We start from the raw sequence: 27,500 nt of genomic DNA, 5'->3' as shown, positions 1-27,500 counted from the left end.
ATGGATTACAGATGTTGTGTTTAGTTGTAAAGGCAAATTTAGATACTCTCTGTCCTCTGATTGTCTCCTTGTATCATAACTCTCAAAAACTAAGACATATGTGGTTTGGTCAGGTAAAAAGCAATCTAGAAAATTCATCTAGGCAAATAATTTGTTCAAATAACATATTCTGTTGTAGGACAGGTTCTGGAAATACACAAATGAATAAAATGTAGATCCTACCCCTCAAGAGCACCAGTCTAACAGAGATAGGCTCTGTAAATTAAAAATGCAATATAACATGGGGAGTGCACCAGTGGGAAGCCTTACATGGTAAATGGGTAGCTTGGAAGGGTGGGTGCTGACATGTGGAGCAGTGAGGAAGAGAGGCCCGCAAGCAGTCTTGAGAGCTGAGCAGAAAGTTTCCAGAGAAGCAGACCAGGGAAAGCAGACCTCAGAACGACAGGTGCCAAGATGCAGAGCGCTGGGAGACCCAGTGTGGCGTTCACCTGAGCAGCTTGTCACTTACGCTAGTGCGAAGGGAAGGGTGAGAGAGGCGGGAGCCAGGTGTGAAAGCCATGGATAAGATGGCGTTGACTTAGATCGAATTCTGCAGATTATTGCCAGCCTCTGAAAGATTTAAGCAGAAGACTGATGTCTGGGGGGCAGTGTAGACTATGGATTAGAGGAGGAAAAATCAGTCACAGTCAGTCACTGGGCAAAGGGACAGTAGACGGCTGTTGGGGGGGGGGGGTTCAGAATTTCGGCTTTGTTTAGCTCCATATGATTTTCAGGAAATTAGATTACATTTAGACTTTTCCCAGAATTTAATGGATTGAAGGGGATAGTGGTAGGTGATTTGGAGCCAATATATGAAGTATCTGAAGAAATTGGTATTATTCTATCGTTATTTTAAACAAGGTATTAACTAACTTTGCCTATATAGCCTTGAGGACAAACAGATTTTTGCTTATTTTGTGTTAAAATACACGCAAACACAATATAAAAATTCAGTGGAGACACGGTATTGATGAGATACACAGCTGGAAGCAAGTTCCGTTTTCCAGTTAAGGAGGCACATGTGGTAACACACTGCAGACGCAGTAAAATGAAGTGTTTAAACCTTGCAGTTACTATCCTGCGAAGAAAATCTCAGACAACACTGTTATTCAAAGGGAATGGGTGGACAACAAAGTCAGCATCCTGTAAAGAGCCTGCTTTAAATCATGAATGTTCTACTTAATTGTGGCATATTGTTTACCTTGGTGTATATTTACTGTTAAATCTTAGACTTGATAATCTTTGTATGGCATATATTATTCTACCTTCCAGAGAAATGTATTAGTGTGCCAACTCAGTTTTTACCTCAGCATATCGTGAGTTAGTCACGAGTCAGATGCAGGCTGCCTGTGTGTGTGTGCTTCCTTGTATCTGTGCACATAGCCAGACCCTTAACACCAGATTTTATGCCTCACATTTCTGGGGGGAATATTCTCCAAATAGGCACATTTTGGCATGTGGCTTAGCTAATATGCTAACATTCAAAAGCCATCAGCTCTCAACATTTTAGCCCAACAAAAATTTCTGACTCCAATTAGGGAATTAACTATTACATCTTATCGAAATGTGATCCAGAAGTATCAAAAGAGAATCTATGCAAAGTGTACATAGAGGTGTTCAAAAGGAAAGTTAACAGTCACTTGGTAGTGTGTGTGTAGAGATGAGAAAGGAAGCACAGAAATGAATGACCACAGATGACCTTGGAGCAACTGTAGGTTCCTTTCTGCAGAACCCATTAATGTTGATTATAATGAAACTTGGTTGGTATTTGAAAAGCTTTTTTCTATAGTTCTTGTCACCATTTCTTTTGAAATTCTTTTTCATGCTTTTGAAGATTTAATTCCTTATTTCCTTATTTTCTACTTTGACACAGAAATCCCCTGCAAAGAAGCTGAGCCATGCAATTAGTAAATCTTTGGGATGTGTACCCACCAGAGAACCCCCGCATCCTGTTTTTCCTGAGCAACCAGAGAAACCACTTGACCTTGCAAATATAGTGTAAGTATATACCTGGGTATGGATGTGGATTAGACTGAACTGGAGACCTTGATAAATTCTTTTGGATCAAAACTAAGTATCACCTAATATGAACATTTAACCTCTGGTTTTGGGGACCATAGACTTCAAGCTTTCATCTCTTTAAATCACCATAAATGTCTACATGGAAACCTAGCTCCTGAGCCCTGAAGGTGCAGTAACACATTGCAGTCTCCAAAAGAAACATGAATGCATTAAGAGTAACTATTGTGCTAGGTTTAGCAGGGTTGCCTTCTGTTGTTGGGGTGCTCTTCCCTTACGTCAGTGGTTGAGATCATTTCTTCTCTACAGCAGTAATGCCCATAGATTTTAAAACTTAGTTTAGACAACATGGAAATGAAAATCAACCTTATTTACTCTTTCCCATATTGAGAGAAAATTAGGAAACATAAGGCTATATTTTATAAACAAAACTAGTGTTTTATATATATTTTTAATTGAATATTCATGCTAGAAAGCTAAAGGGACCAAAAATGTTAGAGAACTAGAGCGAGAGGAAAAGTAAGGAGGAGGAAAACGAGGGAAGATTCAGCCTCTATTCTGATCTCTTCACTGCGTTAAACGGTGGTGGTGTTTACGCGGCTGGATAAAGTTGGCAGGTTTCTTGATGATTAGTCTTTAGCAGGTGTTAGAAGTTTTTCTCTTGGAGTACACATTCGTTGTCTTTTACCTGCCTGGTGGTAGAATAATACAAACGTGGTTTAAAAATTCAGTGCTGTAGAAGAGCTGAAAGTGAAACACAGCACATCCTCCCACACTTTTTACTGTGTTTTGTTTGGCTTTTAGATCTCCTAGTGGCTACATCCAGATCTCAAAATAATACATTCAGAGCACCATTTCTTTTTTTCTTCTTTTTTTGCCAGCTGATTGCTTTATTGTTTTCAACAATATCTTGGGGCATAACTTGCTCCACACACTGTCTCAATCAAATTCAGCATCCTTTGGAAGTATAGTTCTTGAGGTCAGTGCTTGAGATTTGTTCTGGTCCTTGGAGGGCTTCTCCAAGCTGCCTCCTACCCTGGGTTCTTACTGTGAAACTAGCTAGCCTGCAGTTTAACCTAGAAATTCACTGATTTTACCAATTTCCTTCCAATTGACTTTCACTACAACCTCCACTATTTTCAAGAATGCTCTAGGCTTGAATTTTTCCACACTCTGTTGCAGATAAAGCCAGTTCCTTAGGGAAGAGATTCAGAGCTCTCTGTTTTAAAGCACGTCTCTCCCCCTGGGGAAAATTTCTGAGCCATGGCTTTGGAACTGTGGGTGGAAACAATGGTGGACTTGTTCCTGAATGGCACCCGCACTTTAGGAGTAGAGCACCATTTCTTGACTTACTAGTTTTGGACATTATTGAATCCCTTCTGTGGTATAAGAAACCAACATTCTTTATAACTGTATATATCAACCCACCCCAGTTTTTCATAATTATATCACCATTTTTAAGTTGGTCAGCTTTGTTATTTTAAATAATATTCTTAAACTTCCATTTCTTGTAACTTCTTTTGACTTTTATGTAAAATGAGAAAATAAGTACTTTCTGTCTCTTTCCCCTTTTGCCTCCTAACTTCCGTCGTCTGTGCCTTTACTTTTATATTGTCAAAATGATGATATTTCTGTTCTCTTCTATGTAAGTCTTCTGAGATTTAGTAAGGATTAAATCTAAAAGTTGAAAACCAAATAACAGCCTTCACAGTTAATGCCATGTATTACGAAGTCAAACAGTGTGCTGCAATACTCTGTTCTTTTGTGTGGTTCCAGTTTCATGACCCTGTGCACTTGTTCCTCAGAGTTCAGTGGGAACTTCTCTCTCACACAACACTGATTGCTGAGAAGCATGCCTGCTGACTTTATAATTGCACTGACTTTCTGACTGCTGTTTTTTCTTCAGTTTCCCATTGCTTTCTTCTTGCTGGGGAAAAAAATGCTTTTTTCCCGGAACCTGCTGTGTTCCACTGGGAATTTCACCTTTTGCTTGTAATCCATTTTGGGGGTTAAATTTGTTAAGTTTCTCCCTTTTTGGTTAGTGTTTTTTATGTTGCACTTTTAAAATTTTTTTAGAAAAGTCCTTGTCTGTCCCAACATTGTCGTGGTTTTCTTTTTTTTTTTTTTTTACATATCTTTATTGATTTCAGAGAGAGGAAAGAAGGGGGGGAAAGAGAGAGAAACATCAATGATGAGAGTCATTGATCGGCTGCCTAGCCCGCAACCCGGGATGTGCCCTGACCAAGAATCGAACCCCGATCTCCTGGATCCTAGGTCGATGCTCAACCGCTGAGCCACGCCCGGCCAGGCTGTAGTGGTTTTCTCTTTTTTCCTTTTTAAGTTTTGAGAATGTCCTTATCTCATATATCTTTAATTCATCTGAAGTAGATTTTTGTTTATAGTGTGATATAGAATAGGTAATTCTCTTTTCTCTCTTTCTTTGCTTTTGCATAATAACTTGTCTCAGAGCCATTTATTGGATAATCCATCATTTCCCTACTGACCTACAATGCCACTACTGTCATAAATGGTTTCAAATACACATGGTCTGGTGTCTGGGCTCTTTCTTCTGTTCCTTTGGTTAAATTGTTTATCCCTAAGCAATATCACACTATCTTAATTACTATAAGGGATTAAGTAATCTTTTTTTTTTAAGAGTATCTTGTCTACTCTTTGCTCTTTTTTTTTAAAATATATTTTTATTGATTTCAGAGAGAGGAAGGGAGAGAGAAAGGGAGTGGCAGAGGGAAAGGGAGATAGAAACATCAATGATGAGAGAGAGTCATTGATCAGCTGCCTCCTGCACGCCCCCTGCTGCATGTGCCCTGACTGGGAATTGAACCTCGATCTCCTGGATCCTAGGTCGATGTTCAACCGAACCGCTGAGCCACGCCAACTGGGCTCTTCGCTCTTTTATATAAAGTTTAGAATCAGCTTGTTGAGTTTCTAATAAAATTATGTTGGATTTTGATCAGTTGTTCATTGAATCGGAAGATCAAATTGGGGAAATTGACATCTTTACAGTATTAAATCTTTCATTCCATGAATGTGTGTGTCTTTTAATTTATTTAAATATCCTTTTATGCCTTTCAGTAAAGCTTTATAAGTTTCCCCATAAAAGTCTTATGTATGTTAGATTGGTTTTTGTGTACTGTTGTTGCTGTTGCAAACGGTACCTTTTTTCCTACAATTTTTTAAAGATATAATGTACGTGCAATAAAATACACCCACTTAAAGTATATAATTCACTGAGTTTTGGCAAATGTATATAATTGTGCAAATGGTTATCTTATTTGAAATTACGTGCCTTAACCGTTGGTTGCTGGTGTATGAAAATGCAAATTGGTTTCGTATTTTAATCCACTATGTAGTCATCTTGCTTAACTTGCTCATTAATTCTAGTAATTTATACTCAGATCCTTTTGGCTTTTCTCTAAATAATTATATCACCTGCAAGGAGTGACAGCTTTGTTTTCTCTCTCCCACTCCTTGTATTTTTAAGCATTAATCATACTTTTTTTTCTTTTGGTCTTAATAATTCTGGCTAGAACCTCCAGTGCAATATTGAATAGAAGTGGTTTAATAGGCATTCTTGTGTTGTTACTAATCCCAAAGAGAATGCTTTCAGCATTCATTTTGCTTGTTGTTTGATGTAGTCTTTGTATAAACTGTTTCTCAGGTAAAAGAGGCTTCCTGTTATTACTAGTTTGCTAAGACTGCTTTATTTCATGCGTGTATGTCAAATTTTATTAAAGAACTTTTCTGCATTAATTGGGATGATCATATGATTTTCTTTATTCTATTAATGTAGTGAATTACATTTTTAAACAGCCCTGGAATAAATGTAAATTAACTCTCCTTTTAATACACTGCTGGATTTCATTTGCCAATATTTTGTTTAGCTTTCTGCTATGTTTGAGTTAAATTGTTGTGTAATTTCCCTTTTTGTTGTTGTTTGTTTCTTTAGGACAAAGTTTGCCTACTTTGCTTTCTTCAAAAAGTTGAGGAGCATGCTCTCTTTTTATATTTTTTAGAAGAGCTTGTTTAAGATTGGAATTATTTGTCCCCTTAGCCTTCTTTGTGAAAAGATTTTTAATGGCTAATTCCAATTGTTAAAAGTGATTATAAGACTATTTTTATTTTTTATTTCTTTTTGAGTCACTTTGGAACATTTATATTTGTAGGAATTTGTCAGTTTCTTCTAAATTTTCAAAATTATTGGCACAAAGTTTATAATATTTTATCTACAGTATGTGTGCTAATGTCCCTTTCTCATTTCTACTTTCATGTATTTATGGTTTCTTTCTTTTATTCTTTGAAAAATCTTGCCACAGGTTTGTCAAATCTATAGGACTTTCAGAGGACCAACTTTTGGTTTTGATGATTCTCTTATTGTATTCATTATATTTTAAATTTCATTTACTTTCACCTTTATTATTTCTTTTGTTATAGTTTCTTTTGCTACTCTTTTTCTAACTTCTTTCGAGACATGGTAGCTTACTCATTTCAGGTTTTTCCCCCTACTATAAGCATTTAGGCTATTTATTTCTCTAAGCACTACCTGAGTGGTGTCACAAAGTTTATGTAATTTTTTTGTTTAGTCCTAAATATTTTCTAAGTTCTGTTATGATTTCTTCTTTGAGAAGAATACTTTTTTTTTTTTTAAGTGCTTTTATTGACTTCAGAGAGAGGAAGGGAGAGGGAGAGAGACAGAGAGAAACATCAATGATGAGAGAGTCATTGATTGGCTGCCTCCTGCATGCCCCCTGCTGGGGATCGAGCCCGAAACCCGGGCCTGTGCCCTGACCAGGAATCAAACCCCGATCTCCTGGATCCTAGGTGGATGCTCAACCGCTGAGCCACGCCCGGCCAGGCAAGAAGAATACTTTCTTAATTTCCAAACATATGGGGGTTTTCTAGGTCCCTTTTTGTTACTAATTTTTAGTTTAATTTTATTTTGGTCTGTATTTTTCAGTTCTTTCAAATTTGTTGATACTAATTATCTAACATATAATCTAGTTTTTATCATGTTCCAAGTAAATTTGAAAGTAGCATTTATCCTATGCTTGTTGGGTGTAGAATTTGTAGTAAATGACTGATTGTATGTCCATGAAGTTTAGTTTGTTAATCATGTTGCTCAAATCTTCTATAGCCTTCCAAATGATACATTTCACTAGGAAATTAAAAATTTATTTTTATGTAGGGACTCTTTATTCTTGACCATTCTATTTCAAGTCTATTTTCTCTGCTAGTAATGTCTTTTAATATCTTTTGCTAGGTATGTGCCCAGATATAACTTTCCCATCCTTTTACTTAAACTTTTCTGTGTCTTTGGGTTTTCAGTATGTTTCTTATAAATTGTAAGCTGGAATGTTTTTTCTTTAAAAAAAGTTTTATTTCTCAATTACAGTTTACATTCAGTATTGTTATTGGAATAAATAACCTTTTGTCAAACAGGCTGCAAAATTTATCTGAATTTATCACTGTCTCTAAACTTTATTTTTCTTACATTTTTAGTTTAAAGATCAGATTTGTTAAGTTTTTTTTTCATGGTTTGTGGCTTCCCTTTCGTATTTAAATAATGTTCTCACCTCAAGGTAGTAATAGTGCCTCTGTCTATAAAATACTTACCACTTATGGATTTTTTCTTTTTTTGTTGTTAGATATGAGATAGGATTTGAGTTTATTTTTCAACAGGGACAGCCATCTGTCCAACTCCATTCTTTCCCTGATGATTTTCCTGCAGTTTGGACTTTGCCATCCTTTTAGCAGTTGATACTCACTTTGAAGCTCTGAGAAATCATGTAAATCACATATTTGTCCCCTATATGTAATTTTCTAACAAGTTGTCTTTACCTTATGGTTTTTCTTTATCTCTTTTGTTAGTCTTCACCCAAGGATTTTTTTCCATTGCTTTTTTAGAGAGAGTGGAAGGAAGGGAGGGAGGGAGGAAGTGAGAGAAAGAGAAACCTCGACCTGAGACAGACACGTGGACGGGTTGCCTCCCACGACAGCCCCGATGGGGGAGGGGGGAGCGAACCCTCAGCCCAGGTACATGCCCTTAACCCGCGACCCTTTGGTGCGCAGGCTGACGTGCTAACCACTGAGCAACAGCGGCCAGGGCTGGTCTTTCTTGACCTTATTGGTAGTTTAAGAAAGGCTTTTGTGAAGAATAACACGGTGAAGCTTAAAAGATGAGTAGGGCAGTGGGAGGCGCATTCCCAGCAGAGGGGGAGCTAGGACCCAGGGCAACAGGAAGGCTGCAGAGGTAGCAAAGGCCCCGAGCTTTTGGGCATTAACCCACACTGAAGGGTTTTAGATAGGAGGTGGACATGTTGAGTTTTGCATTTAAGAAAAATTATTGTTTTTTTCATTGCCCAGGCGAGAGATGGTGGTGGTTTGAACTACGATGGTGGTAATGGAGATGGAGAGAAGGTTGTAAGATTAAAAAATCATAGGTCTTTACCATTATTGCATTCCCAGAAATACAATAAAACCTAAATGGAAATTTGACATAGGAATTGAAACTCAGAGGTAAAGTATATTGTTGTGTTAATTGCTTACAATTCCTTTTTCACATAGAGATTTATTCAGAGCCTCACGAATCTGATAAGAGCCCTTGATATTTACGGAGCACCCATAGTGTTCCCAGCCCTTTGCTCACCTGTTCTTAACCTTCACAGCAACCTTTGCAGTATAAATGTCATTAACAGATCAGGAAATGGCACTGATGAGATGGAATGACTTTCCCAAGCACACAGCTACAGTATAATGAAGTTAGGACAGAGTCTAGGCCTCCTAACCCATGCTCAGCCTTCCTCCTATTGTACCTCAACTTCCTAACATGCTGACTCAGGAAAAATTGTTATTATAGAAACATACAGGAATGGAACCATTGTTTGCACCCGTGGTTAGTTTTAGAATCAAGAGAGAATATTGAATGACTGTAATTTGGATGGTTGAAAAATAGAAGGGAAGCAGTGTGAAATGATAGGAGCAAAAACTAGATTAAAAATCCAGCCCGGCCGGGCGCGGCTCAGCGGTTGAGCATCAACCTAGGATCCAGGTGATCGGGGTTCGATTCCCGGTCAGGGCACATGCCCGGGTTGCGGGCTCAATCAATGACTTTCATCATTGATGTTTCTCTCTCTCTCCCTCTCCTTTCCTCTCTCTGAAATCAATAAAGATATATTTTTTTAAAAATCCAGAGATCTAAAAAAAAAAAATCAGACATCAGTTTGCTTTTCTGTGAAACAGGTGATAATAAAACTTATCTTAATTATCTCAGGATATTGTTAAGAATGATGTATCTGAAAGTGTTTTAAATGGTTAGGATGCCATAAATACTGTATTCTAAACTTTTAAAGTCTTTTCCTCAGAATAAAGTAAATCATATCACAAAAATGTCAACTCCACAAAGTCTGGGACTCTGCCTGGTTCATGGTAGGCACTTAAAGTACATTGAATGAATGAATGACACTAACCGTGATTTATATAGTCATATAGCCCGCCCATGAAGAAATCATCACATGCCTTTCTCTGACTAGATTATTTTACTTACTATAATACCCACCACCCTTTTATGTTTCTTCAGAGAATACTACTGGTCACATACCTACAGTACCTAAAGCCTCCACTAGATGTCAGGCATATTTCCTTGGTTGGTTCATTGCGTTATTTCCATGGTGAGTTGAGAAAATTAAGTACACAAGGTTTGTCAAATAAATCTCAATCAAACCAATTCACCTATCATCAACTAGCAACACTCTAGCAGCTTTTCCTACTTCTGAGTCTCTGAAAGAAATTAGTTGTTTCTTTTGGTCAAAACGTTTTTATAACACTTCCAGCTCTTGATGTCTCTGATGGACTCTTTGCTAGCCTAATTTCAAGCAATTTGCTGTTGCTTAGGATCTAATTATCTAACCACATAGTCCTTATACCTAATTTATTTTATTAGTGGTTAATCACCAGTACATTTCGTTTTTTATTGAATTTATTGCGGTGACATTGGTTAATAAAATTATATGGGTTTCAGGTGTACAATTCTACAGTACACCATCTGTATATTGTATTGTGTGTTTACCACCCCAAGTCAAGTCTCCTTCCATCACCGTTTGTCCCCCATTTACCCTCTTCTACAGCCCCGCAAACCCCCTTTCCTCTGGCAGTCACCACACTGTTGTCTGTCCTTGAGTTTTCTTTCTTTGCTCTTCTTACTCAGCCCCAACTCCCTCCCCACTGACAGCTGTCAGTCTGTTCTCTGAATCCACAAGTTTGTCTCCACTTTGTTAATTTTGTTCATGAGATTCCACATATAGAAGTGAAATCATATGGTACTTGTCTTCCTCTGACTGGCTCATTTCACTTAGCATAATACCCTCCAGGCCCATCCAGGTTGTCACAAATGGTATGATTTCCTTTTTTACAGCTGAGTAGTAGTCCATTGTGTAACTGTACCACAGCTTTTTTGCCACTCAATCTATTGACAGGCATTTGGGCTGCTTCCAAATCTTGGCTATTAGAAATAATACTACAGTGAACACAGGGGTGCATAGGTTCTTTTGAATTAGTGTTTTGGGTTTCTTTGGATGTATTCCCAGAAGTGGAGTTGCTGGGTCATAAGGCTGTTCCATTTTTAATTTTTTGAGGAAACTCCATACTGCTTTCCACAGTGACTGCACCAGTCTGCATTCCCACCAACAGTGCACAAGGGTTCCCTTTTCTCCACATCCTCGACAACACTTGTTTGTTGATTTATTGATGACAGCCATTCTGACAGGTATGAAGTGTTATCTCATTGGTTTTCTTTTTAATTGACTTGAGAAATGAAAGGAGGGAAGGAGGGAGAGAAAAAGAGAGAGAAAGAGAATCAACTGGCTGCCCCCTAAAGCGTCCCATCTGGGATCAGACTCACAACCCAGGCATGTGCCCTAACTGAAAATCGAACCCGGGACCTTACGGTGCATGGTGCATGGGAGGACAGTGCAACCAACTGAGCCACACCACCAGGGCTCTCGTGATTTTAATTTGCACTTCACTGATGATTAGTGACATTGAGCATCCTTTCATATGTTATACGTCATGTGATTGGTTATGATACAGTAAGGAGAAACAGTATTATTTAATACAACAAAACTCAAGGTTTAATCCTAGGAGAGTAATTGTTTGCAAGTGGCTGTGACTTTGGTCTGCTTTACCCCCCCGCCCCCTTGGGATTTTTCTCTCTTTGTTTACCACTTCTACCATAAAGCACTCTGCTTTTAAACTCCAAATCTAGCATGGCCCAAGCACCATCCCTTGGTTTTCTTTTCTTTTTTTATTGTGGTAAAATACACATAACATAAAATTTATCATCATCTTAACCATTTTCAGGTATACAGCTTGGTAGTGTTAAGTATATTTACATTGTTGTAAACCTCCAGAGCTTTCTCAGCTTGCAAGTCTGGAATAACATATTCATTAAACATCAACTCCCCCTTTACCACAAGCCCCTGGTAACCACCATTCCACTGTCTGTTTTTCTGAATTTGACTACTTTAGGTACCTCATATAAGTGGAATCATATGTATATCTATCTATCTTGTGTGTGTGTGTGTGTGTGTGTGTGACTGTCTATTTCACAGAGCAGAATGTCCTCAAGGTTCATCCACGTTGTGATATGTGTCTGGATTTACTTCCTTTTTAAGGCTGAGAAATGCTCCACTGTATGTATACACCACATTTTGTTTGTCCATCACTGTCAGTGGACCTTTGGGTCACTTTCACCTTTTGGCTGCTCTGAATAATACTGCTCTCTGGGAGACCCTACATTTTTGTTTTATTTTTATTTTATAGGAGTCAGCCTGAGGGTGTGATGCAGTATCTCATTGTGATTTTAGATTTGTCTTTTTTTTAAACAGTTTTCTTGAGGTATAATTTACATATCATAAGATTCACTCACTGTGACAGTTAAATAACTTTTAGTAAATTTACATTTACAAAAGTTTTGCAACCATAACCGCCATTTAGGTTAGAACATTAGCATCATTCAAAGAAGTTCCCTCTTATCTATTTGTAGTCAGTTCCAGCTCCCCACCTGTAGCCTTAGGGCAGCCAGCTATACTCCCTGTTCTATAGTTTTGCCCTTTCTAGAAATTTCATATAAACAGAATAATATAATATGTAGTCTTATTTCTGGATCTTTCGTTTAGCATAATATTTTAGGCTTATCCGTGTCGTAGCAAGTATCAATAGTTCATTCCTTTTCAATACTGAAAATACCCCATTGTATGAGTAGACCATATTTTATTTATCTTCTCACTGGTTGATGGACATTTCACTGGTTGATGGACATTTGGCTCATTTTCAGTTTTTTACTATTATGAGAAACACTGCTGTGAACATTTGTGTCTTTGTGTGGACATATGTTTTCATTTCTTTTTGGTGTATACCTAGGAGTAGAATTGCTGGGTCATACAGGGTAAGCGTATGTTTAAATTTTTATGAAATTGCCAAACTGTCTTTGAAAGTGGTTAGACCATATTACATTCCCACCAGCAGTACACGAGAGTTCCAGTTCCTTCACTTCTCACTAGCACTTGGTATATTGTTGTTATTTTTCATTATAGCCATCCTAGTCAGTGAGTACTGATATCTTATTGTGGTTTTTGTTGTTATTTTTTAAAAATATATCTTTATTGATTCAGAGAGATGAAGGGAGAGGGAGAGACAGAGATAGAAACATCAATGATGAGAGAGTCATTGATTTGCTGCCTCCTGCACACCCCTGAAGGGGGATCGAACCCGCAACCCAGGCATGTGCCCTGACTGGGAATCAAACCCCAATCTCCTGGATCCGAGGTCGATGCTCAACAGCTGAGCCACACCAGCCGGGCTATGGTTTTAATTTGCATTTCTCCAGTGACTAATGATGTTTAGCACCTTTTTGTGCACTTGTAAGCCATTTATGTATCTTCTTTGGTATAATTATCTATTTAGATCTTTTGCTTATTTAGAAAATTCTTAAGTAACATTTTTATTTTACAGTAGTTTTATTAGGTTTACAGAAATGTTGTAGATAGGACAGAGAGTTTCCATATACTCTGTACTGTTTCCCTTAACATTTTACAAAGGAACCTATATTGATATTATAATGAGCTGAACTCCATACTTTATTGGGATTTTTTTTTTTAGTATTATCCTAAGTGAAATAAGTCAGATGGAGAAAGACCAAGATGGTATGATTTTATTTATATGTACAATCTTACAAAACCCCACACAAATGAACAAACAAAACAAAAGCAAACGGATAGATACAGAAAACAGATTGGTCGCTGCCAGAGTGGAAAGGGGTTGGGAGGTGGGTGAAATGGGTTGAGGGGTCAGTTGTATGGCAAAGGATGGAAACTAGACTTTTGGTGATGATCACTTTGTGGTGTATACAAATGTTGAATTATAATGTACACCTGAAACTTACATAATGTTATATACCAGTTTTACCTCAATTATTTAAAAAAAAACCGAGGGGTGGGAGAATTGAGGGTTGGAAGTCATGACCCTCCAGTTCATTATGATTACTAAAAATTTATATTTGAGAAGTAATTATTCTTGATTTTGGAGAAATCTGCCTTTTTTAAAAAAGCATTATTTCTTCCCTAGTCAAACCTTGGATATACCTATAATATAACTTCATGTAGACATTGAGCCTCAGAATTATATTCATTGAGTGGAATTTCTTAATAGGATGTGTATCCTGTGATCTAGTTGCAATTTAGAATAATCTAAATATTTCTTAGTACCTTTACGGGTTTGTATATTGCCTACCTGCAATAATCACCTACTAAATTTGTCCTTTCGTTCTTCTTAAGCCTCAAATCTGTCTACATATTTCTACCAAATTAATCTTCTTGAATCACTGCCTTTGTCACATTACTTCCCTATTTAAAAATCTACACAACTTCACTGCCTATAGAATTAAGGAGGCACACCTCTTGCTGGAATTCAAGGCCTGTGTATTCGGGACCCACCTTACTTTTTGAATCTTATCTTCTGCTAAATTTATGTAGTACAAAGCCTGTGCTCTGGAGAGACCTGCCTCATTTCTCACCTTTAAAACTTTATATCCCTTCCTGGCCCTCTGAGCTAGCTCCCGAAGTCCTAGTCCAACTATCCCCTTTCCTGAATGCCCTTTTTGCCTCTTTCAGACTCTCCATGGTTTGTATATCTATAAGTAAAGCTTAAATTCTGCTCTGTCCATAAAACCTTTGAAACTTAGAAGCAGTTAACTCATTTGGATCTCTTCTTTTCTTCCCTCAATTCCTTTAGCTCTTGTTGGTTTATCAGTCATTTGGGCTGTCTTCTTCTTTAAGGACTTCTTGAATACACATTGGACCTGGACATCTTGAAGATGTCCTTTGCAACATCAGCTTCTTAAGGTCTGGGACTGTATATTTCTAGTGCTTGGCATATTCTAGGTGTTTGTGGGACTAACCTCTACTTACTGGTGCTTCCAGAGCATGGAGCACAGTCATAAATTCTAGTTGAATTACATTAAATTTGGCGATTTTCTTTCTTTTTTTTTTTTTTAAATATATATCTTTATTGATTTCAGAGAGAGGATAGGAGAGGGAGAGAGAGAGATAGAAACATCAATGATGAGAGTCATTGATTGGCTGCCTCCTGCACACCCCTGACCGGGGATCAAGCCTGCAGCCCGGGCATGTGCTCCAACCGGGAATCGAACCCCAATCGCCTGGATAATAGGTCGATGCTCAACCGCTGAGCCATACCCGACTGGGCTGGCGATTTTCTTGTAGTCCCTCTTTTCAAGGTCACATTATAGGGCCTTGCTTGTTATTTGATATGACTTTGCTGATCCTACTAAAGCTTTGGAAGGCGATCAAAGAGGTTACTCACATTGTAAAAACTGTATCTTTCTAATGAGCTCTTGGGGCAGGATTCTTATTTTACTACTTAAAGTAATCCTAGACCTCAAGATAAGGTCAAAATAAGGCATCCTCTCCTTTGACAGAGTGACCTTTCTCTTTTGTTTCACTTATTTTTTCCCTCTTGGGTAATGTTAATGGGACCATCTTAGGGATAAAACTTAATACTTTGCCGTCAAGTGTGAATGGAAAGCACTAGTCTGCTTGACTGTATTCAGTAATCTTCCTTCCTAGTTTTTCACATTTTTAGCAGAATTCTTTTTGGAATTTAAATGACTTCTTTATTCTCTTTAGTTATTTCTTCCAAGTTGTCACCAACTCATGTCTAATTTAGTATAAGTCCAGCTGTTACCCTTCACTCATTTCCAGTGTCCAGTTTATCACAAGAAAAACATTCTTAAGAGCTTCTCCATAGAGTTTCTTGAGTTGAATATTTAATGTCTTCATTTTGAGAAATTGATTAAACTGCCATTTATTTTCTTTCTTCTTTTTTTTTTAAAATATAACTTTATTGATTTCAGAGAGAGGAAAGGAGAGGGAGAGAGAGATAGAAACATCAATGATGAGAGAGTCATTGATCGAGCCCACAACCTCGGCATGAGCCCTGACCGGGAATCGAACCCCGATCGCCTGGATCCTAGGTCGACGCTCAACCGCTGAGCCATGCCTGGCCGGGCCCATTTATTTTCTTAGACTTAAGGAGAGTTCCCCTTTTTGTTTTGATTCTAGCTATGCATGCATCAATTTACTTTTATATCTTTAAATCATTTTTCTTTGGTACAGGAGGGTGAGCTCTTAGCATGTGCTCAGCCTGCAGCCTTCAACCAGAAGTTCCCCAACTACTTCTTCAGGTGATTTAGAATTCACTGTCAGCTCCGTCTCCGAAGGTCTCTGCGTGGCCTTTTTAGCAGAGACTTTGATACACATTCAGTGAAATGGTGTGTGCTTCTTTATCCCCTTGACAAACTCCCTAATGTGGTAGGGCATTTAAAATCACCTTTAGATTCTTTCAGCCCAGAAATGAAATACCAAGGCTGATTTCACAGGCTTAGTTGGCCTGATGCGCTTGGTACCTGTGAGAAGTACTGCTGCTTTCATGTGTTCAGGTATATTCCTGAGAATATTATTCAGCCATCATTACGTAACCCTTCCACTCCCAAGAATTTTGGCCATCCCAGATGGCCTGTTAGCTATCCTTTTGAATTCCTTGTTAGGCCATCTTTTCCACTTAAAATTCAGTTCAGGTGAGCCCTTTACCAGTTTGCACTTTTAAGTAGATTGGAATGGGAAATAAAATCATCACATTTCATTATTGAATCCATAACTGCTGAGCACCACTGTGTGCCAGTTATATAGATACACAGTGTGGACACGATGGTGGAGTAAACACTATGGGCTCTGCTGTCCTGAGCTTACAGCCTCTTGAGTGAGACCAGTTAAAAAGCAAACACTAGCCCTCACTCGTTTGGCTCAGTGGTTGGAGGGCCAGCCTGCAGACTGAAGGGTCTCGGGTTCTGTTCCAGTCAAGTCCAGGGCCTTGGTTGCAGACTTCATCCCTGCCCTGGGCAGGGTCCATGCAGGAGGTAACCAGTCGATGTGTCTCTCACATGGATGTTTCTCTCTCTCTCTCTCTCCCCTCCTTCCATTCTGAAAAGCTATGGAAAAAATATCCTCAGGCGAGGATTAAAAAAGTAAACACTAATGATACGTAGTTGCAAATTGTGGAAGGACCATGAAAGAAAAGAACCAGGTATGATGAGTGAGTGTAGCAGAGCCTTCTAACTTAACTTTTGTAGTAAAGAAAGGTGTTTTCAGACTTTTTAAAGCAGCAGTGGAGCATTTTGCTTTATGGAGTCGTGTGTGCAGTAGAAGTGGAGCTGCTGTCATTGAAATGAGGCCGGGGCCTGATTTGCTTGCTCTGGTCTGTGGTTACTGAAGCAATTCGTGGAATCCTTTGATGCCCAGGGAACAACATGTGAAAACCACTGTTCTAGAACCAGCCCCCTTCATTTCACGGGTCAGTTTAGCTGAGGCACAAAGGGCTTCATTGTCCAGGTCACGTAATCTGCCTAGTACCAGAATTGGAACAGGAACCCAGTTCTCCCAAACCTGGTGCTGTTTGCTCTCCGCTGCCTCTTCTTCCCCTTTGGTGTGTTTTTATTATAAAAATGAGGTATTTTAATCTCAACTATTCTGTAGGGTTTTTTCCCCTGTGAAATTAATTTTACCCATTATTGTTTACATTGCCCTTCACATTCTGTGCTCTACTCTCTCTTCAATATCCTTAGTTTGTAGCCTTGAAAGATATTATCTCACCGCTATTTTGTTTTTACTATATTTCTGATATGTCATATAAATCAACTATTTCATTTTCTGCCAAGCATTCTAACACCTGCATCTATTTTATTCTCTAGGTTTTTTTTTATCGATGTCAACTTGTTTATATTAACTATTTAGCTGTCTGACTGGGTTGGATTGTCTTTTTCGCCTCTCATTTATCTAAGCAAATGGTAGAATTCTTTTGCAGACCCTTGGGTTGTTAGTCTAGGTTTCATTTTTACTTCCCCTATTTTTAGTGTAAATATTTAGATACCTTTTGCCATTTTTGTTTTGTTTTGCATGACTGTGGCAGAAAAGTCCAGGGCCTGTGTTTGAACCGAGTAGCATATTTGCCCAGAGCACTTAGAAAGTGTAAGGAATTAGTGAAAATTAAGACAGACTGGGAAACTGAGGCTGTAGTGTGTAGGCAGTGGCCATAGAGAAGGAGATGTTAGTCCTAATTTGGGAGACTAGTAGAGAATTGATGGTTTGGTGCTGAATGTGACATGAGAGCCATGCTTAGGAAAGTAATTTTAGCCATGAGAAATCAGACCAGTAACAATCAAAAGGTTCTCTGAACACTGGTGGACTAATAGAAAACTGTTACAGTATTTGTTACACTAGCTGGAGATGGGCTGAAATGTGTTGATGGTGGTGAGGATGGATACCAGGAGCAGAGAGATTTAAGAGCTGTTGAGCAGGTGAAATAGATAAGAGGCCACAGGACGACTCCCAGTGTCAGGGACGTTCATTGTCATCCTGTGGATGCCCTGCTAGAGGTGTCCCTGAAATCCCATTCAGCGGCTCACACTGTATAGCTGTCTGTTTCAGCTGCCCTCTGATGAGCTGCCTTTTTGATTAAGGAGCTCTTTGCACCAAAGGGGTAGGCACACACCACTGTCCTATTTTTTCCCCCCACTCTACTTGCATTTCCATTAACTCCTCTTCAACAACAACAGAAAAGCAAGCCTTACTAGCTCTCCCTACCTCCCGAGGTCGCTCCCTGCCTAGATTGCTGGGCAGGCACAGTTGCAGGGTGCTTTCTTACCAAGCCGTTGGCAATTAGGAGAGGCCCTGGGAGAGGAGGTGGAGGGATGCTCCTTAAAGTCCCCACCAGAATGGAATTGCTCTCTGGGTTAATTGGGCCACTGGCTTCTATTGCAAGAGGGTTTTTCATGTTTACGCTTCTAAGGAGTGGTACCTGCTCTGTGTGCTGCATCTGCCTCCCTGTCGTTGGCTGCATCCGACCTCTTGATGGACTGGCTGACCGAGTGCAGACGTATGCTTGCCTTCTAATGAATTGTTCCCTTGTACCTGCTCTATCCCCAAATGCTCTGTAGGATAAACTACTTTGTAGAGAAGATTCTTCATCATGTGATTGTTCTGTTTCCTTAGAGACAATAGCAGTGCAATGCATTAGATGCTAGATCCATAGAGAAAGAAGAAGCACTTGCTACAGTACGTAAAGGTTTGGTAGCTTTTCTTGCCTCTATGCTTTTGCTGCTTGAGCTGCTGGGCTAATGATGATTGTGTTTATTTTTGGCAGGATGCTCAAGCCTCTGGAATTTCTTGGGCAATTATTATAAAAAGGGGAAGTACATTGTATCTTTTTCTGTATGGCTAATGGTGAAACCATGAGAGTCGGCTAGTTTTCTATAATAATGTATTTGTTTCCATTTTTTAAAAAACAAATTTCAGTACTGACCATATAAACAGGTTAGGGAATGACGTTGCATAGTACATTTCATGGGCCTCTCTGTGAGCAATACCTTGTTGAAGTATTTAAGTTGTCGTCTTTTCTCATCTTTCTAGAAATGCAGGAGTCAGTATCAATATAAACATTGACAACCTCCTCTCGTGAGTTTAACAAACAAGGAGGGATTATTCATCGTGGAAAGGTTTTTAAAATAAAATAGGGCATTTCTGTTGATTTTTGTTATCTGTTTTGTAAGGCCCTTTGCCTGTTTTTCCAATACAATAGTATTAAACTGAGTGATGCTACTAAATAATTTGCACGTGATGGTCTCGTTTTACAGTTCCGCCCTTTTTCAGAGCTATAGCGAGATACAGTTCCTCTGAGTGTCTCTAGATGCTGTTTCATGGTGAAACTTCAGTATAAGAATGTGATTGTGGTAAACCTTTCCTTCCTGAGAAATATTTCATTATAAGTCTTGTACCACAAATGGCTCTGTTTGTGAGCAATAGAAATTGAGGCATGTCTGTCTGTCTGTCAATAGGTTTTTTTACGTTGAGTTAGTTGTCACATGTTCAGATTAGCAGTTCTCACATTACGGCTCTCCAAAAGGCAGTTTTGTTTGCTTGTTTGTTTAACTTTCTTGCTTTAGCCAATAACCATGAATCTAATGGAGTAACAGGAGATGGTTGGTCTGAGACCCAGAAATAAAAAGCAAAACATCACACTTCCCAAGGAGGGTAAAAATGATCCACAGTTGTCGTAACTGTTGTCATGGGGCAGGGGGCCTTTTGAGAGACTAATAGAATTACAGAGATTATAGGGAACTTAGAATCAGCTCTCCTGGATATTTCACCAGAGCTACAGTGTGTTATTACTATAGATTAGTCTAAATCCCATGTGTCCTCATCATAGTGGAGTAATTAGATGAGTTGGCTTTCTTACAAGATCATGTAGTGTTTCAGTGTGGGGATCTGTGAATAGGTTTATAGGCTACTAAATTTTGGACGCTAGTGACTAAGAAGAGAAACAGTGACGAAGAGAGAAACTCCTTCGTGCTAAAGCAGTGCTCAACCGGGCGGTCACCCCAGCAGAGATCCAAAAGTGCCTGGATCCTGGACACTGCTTTGCAGCCTTTCTCCTGGGAACAGTACCCTCTTCTTTGGAGACTTGGCCCTCCCTCAGCCCTGACCATGTTTTTCTAAGAGGATTGCCAGTCAAAGTAGTGGGCCCTCTGTCTACCAGAGTAGGCAGATGACTCAAGGCAAGTCATCTTGAGTGTTTTCTGGGAACTTCAGATTGGAATGAGGAAGAGGTTTTTTCCTCCAGTGGTGAAGCTATAGTATGTTAGGCAGAAGCTGTTTCTTGTTAAACATATAAAGCTGTGAGATCTGTATAGACTCTGACCCAAAATGAGATCTCAGCAAAAGTAACAGCCAATGTCCTACTGATCCCAGGGTCCAGGAAGCCCTTATGCTCCCTCATCCTTCATAAAGCTTAGTTGTGAATTTAATTATGAGGCTGAGTAAATTCCTCTTTTTTCCCCCCTAAACGACTTCAAGTTAGACTTGAAGGTTCTAAAGTGGACAGTGTTTCTCAGACTTGAGAATTTATTCTTCTCTGAGAACTCTAATCTGAAAAATTAATTTGGATAATACAGAGATGCCTGGGTTAGGATGGTGAGTGTGGATTTGATCTATTAAGTAGCTCTAGAACCAGATAAAAATGGACTGGTTCTGCCACTTACTGGCTTTGTGACCTTGAGCATGGTACTTGTCCTCTTTGACCTTTATGTCTTTATTTGTGAAATAGGAATGCCATCATGGGTAATAGCAGGAATTTAGATAGTGTATCTGAGGACCTAGCTCAATGCTAATGCAGTGCTCATACTCAACAGATGTTACTGTATTACCTGTTTCCTCCCAACTGTGTTCTAAAAGTAAAGAGATACGGCCCTGGCCAATTTGGTTCAGTGGTTAGAGTGTCGGACAGAGTGTTTGGACCTTGGACTGAAGGGTCCCGGGTTTGATTGTGGCCAAGGGCATGTACCTTGGTTCCAGGCTTGATCGCCAGCCCTGGTGCAGGAGCCAACCAATTGATGTATCTCTCTCACATCGATGTTTCTCTCTCTCTCTCTTCCACTCTCTCTGAAAAGCAAAGGGAAAAATATCCTCAGGTGAGGACAATAAATAAATAAATAAATGTAAAGATATATGTATAAAATATACATCAAATCTTGTACATACAGACCTTAGAGGTATTGCAGGTTCGGTTCCAGACCACTGCAATAAAGCAAGTATCACAATGAAGCGAGTTGTAATCTTTTTGCTGGTGGAGGGCCTTCAGTTTATAAAAAATGCAACATTTGTGCAGTGCAATAAAGCAAAGCACAATGGAACAAGGTATGCCTGTAACTGTTAGCTTCATAGGGCTTTTTCATATTCTTTTGTGTTACTGGTCTTTGGTTCATTATTTGAAGTAATTAAGTTGTAGCCTTTGTTATAAATGATTTTATACATTTTCAGTTGTAAATGATAATTGTTAAATCAGATTTGACCTAAAAACTGTAATATGTTAAGCCACAGCTTGAATGCCTATTGTGGAGATGCCTGATAATTCTGAGGACTAATTGGATTATAAACTTCCTGTGGGCAGGGATGGTCTTCAACTCGGTTTTGTTTTTTGTTTTTCCCAAAGCCCCTAGCAGTGCGAGGCATGAATAAGCCATGGATATTCGTTTGTGTACTGATCAGGCCATTGTTTATCTAAATGGAGTTTGTAGTAATCAGAAGGGCTTTATGAAGATACTTGAAATTTCAGGAGCCATTTCTCTGATAAGACAGGCAGGAAAGAGTGTAACTTTGGCAAATTTAAGCAGGACAGTCCAGGATAGGTATCCGTTGATTTGAAAGCAGGGGCTTAGAAGAAACAAAAGAACAACTTGTTTGAAAGATGCAGAAGACCTCAGTAGTTTGATAGATAAAAGAATGAAGTTGTCTACAGTGTGGGTTTTGAATTTGTCTTAATAAAGTATGGTGAAATCTGCTACAAAACCTTAAAGATGAGAGAAGTATGGTCAAAGCAAGTAGGGAAGGTAATTTGAGAAGCAACACTGGTATCTAGGGTTGAAGGCAAACTAGTTGGCTGCAAAAATTTTACCAACTGATTAAATGTATTTAACTAAAATGGTTAAGTACCTCATATGTAAAGCATTGTTGTGGGAAATACAAAAAAATGAATAAAGTAAATGAAAGCATAGGGCATAATAAAACCTTTGTCCCTTTCATACTAACGGTAATAAACAGACCAAAACATCTGGTGAAGAGTCCCCACGTGCGTGATTGGCAGGTAGTTGTCCTGGTAAAAGAGAATTGCGGACCCGGAATCTTAACCTCTACAAAGGGTTCTGGGAAGAAGAGCAAGGTAATGTGCACACACTGAAAAGTGTAGGGTAGGGTACGTGTCCGCCCGTCCGGAGGGCTTTCTGCAGAAGAGGCCTAAGGGCTTCTGAAAAGGGACAGTCCCCAGGTGCTGGGATCCCACCCGGCCTCTCAGCCCTCAGGGTTGGCCTCGTTTGTGTTCCCCTTCACTCACAGTTTTAGGTAGAACTTCTGCTGAAACAACAGCATTATACTCTCCTGTTCTGGGTTAACCACAGAGTTCTATTCAGAAAGTGTTTACCCCTGGATCTAAGTCAACTTAGAAAGCCGGCGCAAGGAATTACACTCGAGGTTGGTCCTGGGCCCAGGGTCAAACTTTTTTTTTTTAAATTAACATTCCGGCTGATAAAATAGATAATTTGCTCATTAAAATTATGCATTTTGTTAGGCTGATATGAGGAATCCAAAAGATCTTTGAAATCAAGATTAGATTTTAAAGTCATTCTAATCAATTAGGGAGATGTATTTGAAGGAAACAATTTATTCTAGGTTACCCAGTTTTCTTTGGGGCAGCCTGAAGGTGCTTAGGAATGGGAGTTCTGCAAGCAAAAGGTTTGAGTTCAGATAGTCCTTTATAATATAGCTCTCATGGTGTCATAGGGGAAAGACTAAATTAGGCAAAATCTATAGTCTGGGGCTATTACTGTCTTTCCTTCCTAGAAACAACTTTACAAGAACTATGATCTAACATCATACTATTGGTATTAATTTGCAGACTAAACAATCTTAAGCCAGTTTTCCTAAAAGTGCAACAGTCAAAGGTAGTTAGGACACTGCACCATAGTGACCAAGAACACAGACTCAGGACCCATTCAGCCAGGTTCAGATCCTACTTCAGCCACGATTTGGTTGTGACCTCAGATATATTACTTCTCTCATGCCTTAGTGTCTCCACTTGTAAAATAAAGACAATAATAGTATTCACCTTACTGGTGGTTGTGAAGTTTAAGTGAGTGAATCCATGGGAAATGTTCTCTCTGAGTCTGGCACATGTTTAGCGCTCAGTAAGTATTGTTGCTGTTACTAGAGACACTCTCCACTCTTGATTCCGTTACTAAGTCACAGATGAAAACTTACTATAGCTGCAAATACTGCAAATGTACCTACCAAATATAACAACTAATAATGTCATTATTCCACTCTCAGAGAGTAGTCTCACCAAAGCTAAATATAACAGGAAGATCACTTCTTACACATTCCACACTTCATGGTGCTGACTCACAATCAACAAATATTTCCTGAAAGCCTGTTCCATATGCAGGTGCTCGAAATACAATGATAAAAAAAATCGCACAGATTTCCTAGTCTAGTAATGGAATGGAGATAATGCAGACTGATTTAAAATGTTTTATTTTTTATTTTGAGAGAGAGAGAGAGAGAGAGGAAAACATTAATTTTTAAAGAGATAGTGGTCTGTAATTTTAACAAATTTCTTTGCTTTATTTTTACAATTAAAATACTTTTATGTTTTTTTTTGTATTTCTTTGTTTTAAATGTGCATTTTCACTTAGCTCATTTATCTCATTGGAATTTTAATAAATTTTTAATGAAATTGTGTGAAGACTATTCTCACTTTTTCATATTTGTTGAAATAGTTCCCCAAATTTGTATTTTTCCCCCATTCTGATTTTTTAATACTTCAAGTTAATTGACCTTTTTCTTCCTAATTTTCCTGTTGCTTTTGAGCGTAGAACATCCTTTCTATCCGTAGACCCATATCTTTTGGTCCTGATTTATATAATTTAGCATGTACACTAGTGCTTTAACACCTGGAAATATACTTTTCTTTATGGGGTGAGTTGACTCTCCTCTACTGAGACCTTCACCGAAGGAAGATACAGAACATATGGTGACAGGTTCAAGTTTTTCAGTCGGTTTTGAATGTTAAAGAAGATCAACAAGACTGATCTGATCAGTGGTGTCAGTTCTGCTGCTTTGTAAGTTTGTCTTCACACCTGGAAGCGTTGTTTTCAGCTCAGTCTTACAGGAACTGCAAAGACTTTCTTAAGCAGAAGTCATTTTTGGTGTGTTAATCCCCTAAGATGACATCTAAGCGGTTGGCTTTCACAGTGAATTGTGGGCCTAGTGGCAGATATTACAGTAAAGGTCCTCTTTATGTTTTCACATGCCTCTTTCATCTTGGACTGCAAACACATACCCATTTCCTTATCAAAATATGCTAGAAGTTCAGAAGGGGTGTGACATTTGGGGCAGTTAAAGATTAGTTTACAGCTTATATCACTGTATGGTTTTGAATATTAGAAAAGAGACTTTGATATGTGCGCTAAAACATAATAATTGGACATGATATTTGCTAAGAGGTAAAGGTGATTATTAAAGATTTTTGTGACATCAGATAAAAAAATACTGCAAGTCATGAAATTTTATCACATGGATCCATGTATAAGGAATTAAAAAATTTTTTATTCTATTGTCATTTTTTCTTCTGAGAATGTCAAAAAGGACATTGAATACAGTATCTTCAATACTGATACATAGTAACTGCATTAGTTTTGAAAGCAACATGAGTATGTCCTTATTTTGGAAGTGGGTTGCTGGTAATAATATATCAGAGAAACAAAGTCCATTCTCTTTCCAGGACCAGAATGCCTCTGGTGCCCTCAAGTATGAAAAGCTATGATGCTGGATTTGTTTCTTTCATAGGAATTGTCTCCTTGTTCCATTTGGATGATTGACTTAAAAGAACCAGTGACAAAAATGTAAATTTAGGACTAAAATTAACCCAATCTCTGTGTTCACTTCCATTAATCAACCTAAAACAATTAATTGATTATAACTCAGCAAAGCCAGTCGTATTAATAGGCTTGAAAGTTTAGGGGGCAAAATTGGATATCTGCGTGGAAGACAGGCAGTAAAATAAGTAGTGTGGATTTGACGTCTAGCCTACAGAGCGCGCTCTAATCCTGCACTTCTGACTGATGGGCCTGCGTACAAAGGGTGGAGCATGGAACAGTAAGCGCCGTGCTAGGGCTTAAAAATCAAGGGACCTAAATCTGTTCCCTGCAAATTACTTTCTATCTTTGATAGTTTTCATTAAGTGGGAGATTATTAAAAAGATTTCCCTACCCAGAAATGAAATTGTTGTTTTCTAAAAAAGTAAGTGGGTAGATGGATAGACAGATGGGGAGATATGTGGATTGATCCATCAATTCCTCTTTAGCTTTCCTCTAGGTTCGTTGGCTCTACTTGAAAAATTTCCCCGGAACCTTTATTAGAAAGTACTGTGAAATCCATAAAATAGGAAGGGTTCTGGTCCCTTAATGTTTATCAAGACTTGCTAACTATAACCTCTACGCAGACATTTTGCATAGTTAACTTAGCTCTTAAAGACAGGAGACACCAAAACACCTAACTGTGAGGAAAGGATTCTTCTGCTTTACTTTTCTGATTTTGATGGACGAATTTCTCTGAGAGGAACTTCTTTCCGTTTGAGACAGGAAGTAAGTGATTGCCCAGGAGGAATGTTTAGCAATAGTCACATGGCTCCAAATGCAGGACAAAGCCTGTGTAGCTGCACCCTGTGGGGAGGGAGCAGAGTGGGAGAGGGGCTGAAAGGCCAAATTATAGATTCCTTTTTGGTAAGTTTGGATTCATTCATTCATTCAGGACACAAGAGGAAGAAATAAAACTTGAGTCCTGAAAACCAGCAGCTAAAGACAAGTTATCAAAAATACTTACCTTCACATTTAAATTGGGATTAGGTTAGAAAAGAAAGCATTCCGCCCGGCCAGGCATGGCTCAGTTGTTCAGCATCGACCTCTCAACCAGGAGGTCATGGTTTGATTCCAGGTCAGGGCACATGCCAGGTTGCGGGCTTGATGCCCAGTAGGGGGCATGTAAGAGGCAGCCGATCAATGACTCTCATCGTTGATGTTTATAGCTCTCTCTCCCTCTTCCTTCCTCTCTCTGAAATCAATAAAAACATACAGGAAAAAAAAAAAACCCAAAACGAGAAAGCGTTCTAACTAGAGTATAGGTATAAAATGAGGTTCATTGTTAAGGTCAATAATAGAATTTAGTATGTAACAGTTTAATTGTTTTGGTAAAAAGTATGCAAGCTAAACCTGAGGGAAGGCAGCAAGCTCTAACAAGTCTCGAAAAGCATCACGTTGCTGTCGTGACCTTTGTAATGTAACAAACGCTAAACACCTAGTAATCTCATAAACACCTAAAATGCAGAGAAATTAACAAAGTGGCAGAACTCAGATTCTCACGTACTAAAACTACAGAACAAAAGGCAGCCGAGTTGCATCCCTGCAGCAGCGTGCATGAGATTCATTGCTCCTGGTACGTCGCAGCTCTGTGGTCTTCTGGCTTCACTGGGAGAGCCTTCGTGTTGAATTTACTTTAGGCTGGAAGCATCGATTGATTTCTGCCCCCACTCCCGTGGGTTCCACTGTGCTTATCAGGAGTGATCGTTGGTTCTTTCGTCCTATCATCCTTTCACTTTTCCCCCTGGTCACGTAGGTAATTATTAATATAATGTAAATGTCTTTTCTTTCAGTCCTCCTCGCCCTCTGACTAACATGAACGACACCATGGTTAGCCACGTGTCCTCCGGAGTGCCCACTCCCACCAAGAGGTATGTGTCGCGGCTGGCACCTCAGTCGCCACTCAGATTTGGGGACAGGCCCCTGGCCTGGGAGGCAGAGCGTTCCACAGGGCAGAAGGGACTGGCTTTCTTTCTCCTCCTTTGACTGTCTTTAAATATTATTTTCTACTTTTACTTATTTATTTTCCTACTAACTCATAAATATAGCACTGAAGGAGTCTGTTTTGAGTGGTGCCTTGAGGTGGAAACTGCATTTGTGACAAGCAGCGAACACAGTGTCAAAACAGATAGGCATGTTTGGGATCCTTTTTTTTTTTTTTACATTAAACAACATTTTGATAATCATGAATTTCAACACTTTCACATTTGAGTTCTCTGCGTGTCAGAGATGGATTCTGTGTCCTGATTAGACTGTGTAAATGAAATTAATTCCTTATACTCTCCGAAATCATTCTGTCTATGATTCACAAACATTTAAGTTGAAAAGCGCGAAT

General features: G+C 38.9%; 1 protein-coding gene across 25 annotated transcripts in view; it reads left to right on the top strand.

Annotated features, from left to right (window-relative positions):
- The window catches only part of DTNB (dystrobrevin beta), a 142,874-nt gene that overhangs the window by 65,151 nt on the left and 50,223 nt on the right, over positions 1-27,500 (top strand). For all 25 annotated transcript variants that reach the window (XM_081156765.1, XM_081156766.1, XM_081156786.1 and 22 more), the window contains 2 exons: positions 1,913-2,037; positions 26,959-27,036. In XM_081156765.1, coding sequence (XP_081012891.1) covers positions 1,913-2,037; positions 26,959-27,036 — 203 coding nt within the window. The remainder of the gene's footprint in view (positions 1-1,912; positions 2,038-26,958; positions 27,037-27,500) is intronic.

This window comes from Miniopterus schreibersii (assembly GCF_964146895.1).
Source record: "Miniopterus schreibersii genome assembly, chromosome: 13".
Taxonomy (NCBI): domain Eukaryota; kingdom Metazoa; phylum Chordata; class Mammalia; order Chiroptera; family Miniopteridae; genus Miniopterus; species Miniopterus schreibersii.
The sequence above is the reverse complement of the archived record's forward strand: the minus strand, read 5'-3'. Positions and strand labels throughout refer to the sequence as shown.